Raw genomic sequence first — 9,305 nt, 5'->3', positions numbered from 1 at the left:
TTAGGTTACAACTAGGAGGTTATAAAAGGCTCCAAAGACATAATGGGTGGAAGAAGTATTTAGAAGTTCTATTCCTCTAATGTGGGGAGTGACAAGGGAACATGAGTGGGCTGTAGTACGTCACTGGGTATGTTTATCTTAGCCAGAGAATTGCTACCTACCTCTCACTGCTGGCAGTGGCTTCATTTCTGCTGGGCAGGAGAACTGACTCAGGGCTGCATGAAGATTGACAGCCCAAAATGTTGAGAAAGATTGCTTTGAGGGAACACATGACTCAGAAGCAACTGGAAAAGAGAGAGCAGAGCTATTGCCATGTTCTCAGGATGCAGGGGGCAGAGAAGGAAGATTGATGACAAGGGACTTGCCAAGTGTGCTGTAAGACTGATGGTCAAGGCCTAAAAAAAAAAAAAATCCTCTCCTCTAAAGTTGAATAAAGGACTGATATGCAACAATTCCCTCGATGCTGCAAAGCAGGAAAGGCTATTTAAGCTAACACATATAAAGATGTATGTTAGTTATCTGTGTTATTTTCAGCGCTCTGAGCTGCTGTAGCAGGAACCACTCACCAATATGCCATGGGTAAAGAGAGCAGCTGCCAGAGCAAGGAACAGAGAGCAGTGAGAAGTTGCAAAGAATGGTAGCAAAGAAGTTTGGAAAAGCTACAAGCAGATAAGCAGCTTACCTTACTGTTCAAATTGGGTTGTGTTACCCAACAGATTTTATCGATTGAGGGCTGCTGCTGAAGTGATATCTCAAAGTGGACAAGAGTGTACCTAACAGTTGCCACATCAGAGGAAAACAGATTCTAAAATATTTGGTATTTGCTTTAGGCATTAGGTGTTATAAATCATCCTGTTTAACCAACTTGGAATTTTCCTGCTCACTCCCCCTCTCCCTTCCCGCCCAAATAACAACTGCTAGGTGATCTGTGTCTGCAAGCATGGGAGTCAGCTCATTTGGAACATTGAATAATTCAGATCAGTTATTCCAAGTTCCTGGGTGGAAGTTCAGCTGGTATATTTGTTGTGAGGATCCACATTTGAAGGCAGTCCTTCCTGCTGCCAGTTGAGCTCGGGCAGAAGGCTCGTCCTAGAACCACAAGGCTGTTGCATAAGAGGGAGTCACCAGTCAGACAAGTCTGGTCTAGGAGCTTAGAGTTGGCTCTGGGCCCTGTGGTGTGAGCAGCACTTAGCACTGTGGATCTCCCTGCAGTACCTGTAATGAATCCTTGGCAGCAATGCTGAGCCATATTTGTCCTTTGTATATCCTATTAGTGACTTCAGCTACTGTGCAGTGCTGCTGCAGGAGTCTGCCTACCTTGCCCTGATGAAACAGGCAACTGCTCTTGCTCTACAGACTCTGACAGGCTAAACTCTTCAGCTACCTTTGCTGTCTGTCAAAGGGATTTCAAGACACTCTCACAGTATACTTTGGCCCTTTCTGCAGAAGCTGCACAGTTGTCTTCATTCAGAAGCAGCAGAAGCTAAAAACTTCATTGGTAATATCTAAACAGTAAGCCCAAGTTGGTCTCATTCTACTGGTATCTATTGGAGTAGGTTCTGTAAGATTTATATGACCCCTGAGAGTGGGTAGGGGTGTCCACTAATATACAAATACTCCAGATCTAAAAATAAATAAAAGCAATGAAAAATATTCAGTGCTACACCTACTCAGATCTGGATCTTCTGCCACATATTTCACTTTTGTCCAGATTCTAGCTTAGAGAGCAATGGGCATGCTGAATTCAAAGCACTTTGAGCTTCCACAAGTTTTGAAGTCACAGCTGAGTCAGAAAATCTGTATCTTTCTCATCTGTAGCAAGAAGCATTTTAAATTATGGTTTTAGGTGTCTGCAAAAAAAGGAAGGAATGTAACAAACTTGATAAATGTGACTTCACACAGTTATATTTGAGGGAAAAAGTAATAGCTTAGAAGGTTTTGATGAGGTTTATCTACATTCTTTAAACTGATCATTTCCACATTTTTGCTGCTTAATAATAATATTCTTGGTCTGAAGCTCTTATGATTGTTATTTCACTTTGCAATATTAAAATTGAAACATAAAGTTAGCAAAACTTTTCTTTGCCTGAGAACTTCCTTTTATTTATTTTATTAAGAACTATTGAGGGACTGAAAGTAGATTTGAGCCATAAAGCTAAGTACGTAAAAGTTTATGTACTGATTATAAGTCTAGGTCTGAAGTTTAATGCAGATCCTTCCTTATACTGAATGAGGTGTCACAGGCTCTTATTAGCCTTTCAAGGTTTGATTAAATGCCAGTATAATTAAAACATTCTTTGGCACACAATCATGTGCCTTCATGATCACAGGCTGCTCTGCGTACGTGCATGTGCACGTTACACAGCACTGCTATCACCACCCACCAGGACACACAAAAGCTACACCATTTTGTTTAGTAATTTTAGGTACTTCTGCAAACAAAGGACTACTCTATTTTTTATCATGCTTGGCTGTACTGTGAAGTCCTGACCAGCTCTTGGCATTGTATTTGAAGCTCCACTGGGAAAAAGTCATTCTGCACTTACTTTACAGTTCCATTTATAACTTGGAAGAGCACTTGCATCTTCTGTAGAAAAAGATCTGAGAGACAGTTATGATTACAATATTGATGAGAACTTGCAATATACATGCCTCAAAAAACATACATGTCAGTATGGACAGCTAAAATGAAAGAGAATAAACTCTCCAACGAGGCCATTTGTAGCATATTTCAGCTGCAGAGATCCTTCATCTACTGCAGATGTGAAACCAAGTATGAAGGGTTTTTATTTTGTTTGAGGGCTTTTACATTTAAACCTCCATCCAAACTGATAACATTTCTCCCCTCAAGAGAATGAAAAAGATGCTGATGAAGAGGTGAATGAATGTCCTAATTGCTGGGCCACAGACTGTGCTGGGAACCCAGCACCTCCTCCTGAAGAATCCAATTGTCTTAAGTTCATGTCCTAGATCCTACACCAAAGGATATATCCCTTGCTCTCTCACGCTCTCTGTTATTCATGAACTACTCGTTCCAAGTGGAACAACTTAAAAGGAGAGACTTTTTCATTTCAGCATATCCTATGAACCACTATGGAGACCATTTCATTCACATCCCAAAGCCAAACAAGGCAGAGGATGGAGCTAACTTCTTTTGCTTGCCAATTAGTTCTTTTTGACAGACTTTCTGTCTGCTTTCTATTGGATAAATTCTCTCGGTATGTTCTGAAACCCCTTACTGGTTTGGGCCCCACAGAGATGCAGGAAACACCTGATATGCAACTTTGAGGACTTGGCAGCCAAGTAGCTCGGTGTTGCCAGGATCTGAGTGGCTATGGCATAATCAAGGCAGCCAAGTAAGGACTCTGAATATTTAAATTTTGGTCTTTAAAAAACGAAGGATTATGGTTTAGAAACTAGAAAATAATACAAATACCTTCAAACACCTTTGAAGTCCAGTGAGTGTGAAACCATCCTTTCTCTTCCTGCACCTCTTCCTCAAAATTTTACTGACAAGTGTCACAAATAAATTTCATAGTTTCTTCTAATTTAGCTCTTATTAACAAGGAGTTGAGTTCCTCTGGTTTATATCATGTACCAACAGATGCCCACTACTCTGTGTTGTGGGAAGTCTGCCTGTCCAAAACCAGCAAAAAGGAGAAAATTTGATCAAAAATTTTCATTCTGTAAGTATAGGAGGGACTTTAATATTTTTTTATTATTATTGTTATTACCATTATTATTATGCAGCATGAAGGATTCCAATTAGTCCCAACATTCCTCAGGCTTCCTCTACTGTTTTTATAATTTATTTTTTCAATAATGAAACTTCTCAAACTTAGTTGTATAGGTGATGATTATGATCATATAGAGTCTTCAAAACATGTTAAAAAAGCTGTTGAAGTAATTAATTTTTAAGTAAGTTAGTAATTAATAAAAGTTATAAGCAGTGTTGCTTATACTTTTACTTGCATCCAGGGAGGATTAAAGAGAAGATAAGAGCCTGTTGGCTTCAGCATAAATCATAAAAATGTTTAAGGTTGAGGAACCTCTCCTTTTCTCAAAGACTACCTTCTTTGGAAACTAAGTGTATATAGCTTTATTTAATACTAATACTATAACATTGTATGTTGGACATTGAATAGAAAAGTCAGGTTATTAAGAAGAAAACTCATCATCTCATAAGACTGATAACATCTTTGATTTCACATATTTGGTTGAATCTTTGAATCTTTTTTACTTAGATACTGATGCCTTAATATAGTTCTTCTTTACTTGTCAGGAAGACAAACTTCAAGAGATAAGAGGAATTATAGAATGTGGGTTCACCAGAAGAATCAATGCACCAGAACTTGCTAGAGTAAAAGAATGGATGTCTCTCTCTAGAGCTGGCTCAGATTCATTGATAAGTAATCAAAGTGAGAATTGCTTCCTGGAGGGAATGGAAATGAAATGGGGGAAAGCGAACAGTGCCCCATGCTGGAAATCATGATGTGTTTAGACTGCACAAAGTATACAGTGGGGGGGAATTTCATTATTACTTTTAAGTGTCAACTTGTATTTTAGATGTCTAAAGCTGTTTTGCTCTTGTATTACTTATTTAGAACTACAACTGTCAGCTAGTAGGGAAGGATGCCTAGGCAGAGAGGGAAGAAGGCAGGAAGATAATTTGCCAAATTAATCAATGACAGAATAAAAATATTAGAAGTAGAATCAGGCTCCTACTCTAAACAGTAGAAGTAACTCTAATCAAAAAGCCAGTTCTCAGATGAACAAAATCATCCGAGAATAAAACAGCTCTCAATTTAAGTGTGTGAGTGGAAGACATGGTTCCTCACTTGGAAGATCTCCAACATAGCTATTTGGAAAAGCTTCCCTCTGACAGAGCCTTGTGTACTATCAAAAAATTGCCTGAGCTTTTGATGCAGTGCCCTACTGCTGGTTTGGTATCACCATGGTTGTTAACTTTTCATGCTGAATTAGAGCAAAGAAGAAAAAAGCTTCATAAATCATAAAGAAAATGGCTTTCCCCAGAAGAAAGTATCTCCTTCCTTCAAACAAAACTGGACAGTAAGGTCGTATACTTCTGGGAACAGGCTGATATGTGGCTTGAAGGTGCACATTTAACAAATGCAACAGACTACAAAGAAAAGGATGACCAGTGTTGCTTATATTACTGCTTGATTATTTCCAGATGTTACCTTATAGATTTGCAGTCTTGTTGAATTATTCTTGTACCTTAGCATGTCTTTTTGTGCAGTGAAAGAAGAGTAAACAATAGGACTGACATAAAGAGTTCACAGCCTAGTATTGATTCTGAATAAGACATTTGTCTTAATAAATTTTACAAGACAGTGGTGTAGTTCAAGCCAATTAAATTCTTGTCCATCATGTCACTAAACTGAAGAACTACTGTAAATTTGGTAAACTGCATAGGGAATTACAGTGAAACATTTGATTTAGCATTACAAACGATTTAAAAGATTATAATGCAAAGCCAACATACCACACAGGAAACAGTAATATTAGCAAATATTATTAGAAATACACAAATTGTTTTCTTAACCTAATGTCACTACTAATAAACTAGCAATAAACAGTAAATACCAATGTAATTTAAGTACCAATGGCCAGCTACAGATCACAAAAGAGAACATACTTCTTTTCAGCAGCATCAATGCAGAAATCTGTTCCTGCCTCAGTACTGTTCAACTGTGAATTTACTGTGAGTAAGCAATGAATATAGGAGCCTTCCAACTACTAATTGTGGCTTGCTATTTACAAACTTTATTTATAAACTCATTTTCATGCAAGTATAAAATACTAATTCCATGGACAAATACACATTTGTTCACCACTCTAAATTATATACATTGTATTTGCATCTAATATTCAGAGAAGTGCAAAGTCCACAGTGACGTAAATAACAAGTTTTGTAAACTATTTTAGATGACGAGCTCTCAAAAGATATTAGTAACCATATGATAATGTATTTTTTGTATACTGCTGAAATCAAACATTTTTGTAGTAAAAGAACATACATTTCAGCTACATTCAAGTGAATACTTTATTACAATGTATTATGTCTTACAAACTTTAGTGGAGATGAGCAAGAGCGCTACAGAACCATACCTTAACGCAAGAGGTGTATTGCATGGTATGTGCAGGCATAGCAAAGGAGAGAGAAGAACTGGGAAGTAAAACAAGGTAAGAAAACTTGTACAAAAGCAGAGAGTAATACTGACTAACACTGGGTTATAATCTTACTTATAACAGACCTGAAGGGCTAATAGAGATCCAATTCAAAAACACCTGTGCACTGTAGGTACAGTTTGGTGCAGATCAAGAGTGCGCTAATACAGTCAACGTTGTACACGTAAGATAATGCACAAAATGTGCTGATATGCATATAAACAACTAACTTGTTTACATTAAGTAGGGCAGCACAGTTGTAGTACTGCATCCTTGGCACTTAGTGATAGGACAACAGGTATTTGGTTTAACTAAATTCATAAACAGGATATATAATGGTTTGTAAGATGGAACACATACATTATCCCTTTCAACCTTCCGGTTTTACAGCATTTTTCTAATTTTCAAGTTCAAATGCAGACATGATACACTAGCTAGATATGGAAGACGCTTCAGATATTGGCTTAAAACAAGACCTTCAATAAAAAAAAATAGACAGAATGAAGGATTAAGTCAAATGATATTATGTGAATTTGTTACAATTATCTTGTGCTGAAAACAAAATCTGAAACATCATAAAAAAAAAAAGAGCCTTATAATAAAACCCACAACATCTTTATGGGCTTTTCCTGAATAGTTACTGCTTCCTTAATGTCCCTTTCATATATGCTAATTTCACTTAAAAGAACTGCTGAATTTATTAATCTGAAAAGTTGTAACTAACAGTTAGAAGTTTGGCCTAATGTATCACATCACACAGAATGGAAGAAAATAAGTTCTTCTTCAGAGAAAGCATGTTTCAGCTATGAAAGGATTCCAATTTCAAGTGATTGTCCTTTATTAAACAATATTAACAACTACCTGGAGGGAGCCAATTTACTTTTGCCTGTTTCAAACAAACTAGCTAAATTGCCATTTTACATTATATTTAACAAATGTAATAAAATTGTTCTTAACATATAACGATGTAACACTTTAAAATTAACTGTTTAAAATATTTTACAAAGACATTTTATTATATATATGAACTATACAACACACAGGAGTATGAAATATTTTGAACATATACACATTTCTGTATTTTTCAAGGAGATTATTATTTTGCACCAAACATTGGTGTCTGAAATTTGAACAGTCCTCAGAAAAAGCAAAACAAAACCCCAGAATGTTTAGTGGATATGTTTAGTTTGGCTTTTTTCCTGAAAATAAAACCTATTACAAGGAGAATTTCTCCAATTACTTTTTTCTTTCCCCAATTTCATATTTTGCACAAAGCTTTACAAATGGATCAACATACACAAGAAGAATAACCTCTCTGTTCTTTGCAGTGCAATTTGCCAGGGATAAAACTGAAACGAAACTGACCCTTATCCCACTATTAACATTGAAAATTGCAGTCAAAATAATGTCAATACCAATCACTATTGAGACTTCTTTACCCCTTTTATTGAAAATGCAATCCTTTTCAATATCCATTTTAATGAAAATATTTGCATAGAACAGCCTTGTATTATTTCTAAAGAACATTATGAGCATTTTAACACAAGATAAGGCACATGTTTTTCAGCATTAATAATCTAAAACTAATCCTGAGGATCTGCTCCTCCCCCCTCAGCAAAATCTGCTTTTTAATATACCCTGTATTGCCTGAAGAAAGCAGAAAAGCAGTATAGAATAAACTCAAATTCTTTAGCTGAACTAAATTCAGAACATTAGCAACTCCTGATAATAGTGTAACAAATCCACAGATGAATCAAGTCACTCTCTAAACAAATAAGGAAAGGAAAAAAGACACGGCCAGTAGCACTGTAGATGTTAGCTAAAAGTTCACAATCTAGAGATGACATTTATAGTGAGTTTTGCTAAAATAAGCTCCCATCAGAAACAAGGTAGCTAAATTGTGAGGCACTTAAGGTTGACATGAAAAGGAGGAATGCAAGGGGTCTGTTTCATAGAAAACCTGAAGTTGCATATCATATCCTTGTATTAAGCCTTCTATTAAAGTGCTAGAAATGGAGACTTAAACCAAAAGGATTTAAATATAAAATAAGTGATTAAAGAGCTTAGTATGCATTAAAATTAAGTGCTTTTGATTCTCATTAATTTAGAGCTTTTTAATAGTTTTTGAAAAATAAAATCTGGAAATAATTCACGTGTGAAATCACCTTCCTTGTGCCATCAATGCTATTTGTAAAGTGCCCAATTATTTTCTAAAGAACAAAACCATTTGCCTTATCTTATGTTGTATAGCATGACATAGTCTGTAGTATGTATGTAATCCATACTTCACGGACACAGTCAACCTGATGCAAAACAGCACATGCATACTTTTAATTGGAAGATTCAATTTCACCTGTCATTCTCAAAAGCCAGGTCTTAAATTACATATCCACCCGTATATAGTGCAATCAACCTCATATTCTCAAAATGCAATTTAGCTGTTAAAGTCTGATGCTCAAAGAGAGACTTATCAGAGCAACCTGACGCCCAGACAAAATCACAGATGGAGCTCTAGATCTGAATCAGATAAATCCACTAGATGCCAAATCTGAGAAGGATCTGGGTTCTTTTGGATGATGAAGAGGCTGAAGATGTGTGGCAGTCTGTGCATTACTGATCACATCTAACTGAGAGGGATATGATTCGCTTACATTTCCTCCATTGAAACCATTTTGGAACTGGCAGGAAAAAAAGAGAATATAAATGGTTAGCATAGGAAACCAATTTATTTATAAGTATTTAATAATCCTCCTAAAGACACACTGGATGAGATAATCTTAAAATACATTGATTAGGTTTAATTGCTTTTTTAATGATGAATAATGAGAAGTTAATTTGCATTAAAGTAGGGACTTAATCATCAGTGAATCTTACCCATGTTGAAGTCAATGGGAGCCATATTTCTGGCTAAGTAAAGAAACAATTCTCTTATCTAAAGTGCAATATAGTTTCTATTTTTAGAAAGTACAGTCTGACTGAGAACTCCTAATTGTCACATCCAGCTGTTACATTTTAAAAGCAACCTATTTACATCTTTCCATGCCTGCAGTGGGATCCAGACATTACAGCTCTTCCAGGAATGCACATGCAGGCCTATCCATAACCTGAAGCAT

General features: G+C 36.3%; 1 protein-coding gene across 1 annotated transcript in view; it reads right to left on the bottom strand.

The window, feature by feature from the left end:
- Positions 1–5,937: 5,937 nt before the first annotated feature.
- AHR (aryl hydrocarbon receptor) overlaps positions 5,938–9,305 on the bottom strand; it is a 62,745-nt gene continuing 59,377 nt past the window's right edge. The window contains exon 11 of the mRNA XM_082296403.1: positions 5,938–8,870. Coding sequence (XP_082152529.1) covers positions 8,715–8,870 — 156 coding nt within the window. The 3' untranslated portion in view covers positions 5,938–8,714. The remainder of the gene's footprint in view (positions 8,871–9,305) is intronic.

This window comes from Coloeus monedula (genome assembly GCF_965178545.1).
Source record: "Coloeus monedula genome assembly, chromosome: 1".
Classification (NCBI taxonomy): Eukaryota; Metazoa; Chordata; class Aves; order Passeriformes; family Corvidae; genus Coloeus; species Coloeus monedula.
This window is presented reverse-complemented; position numbering and strand designations above follow the sequence as displayed.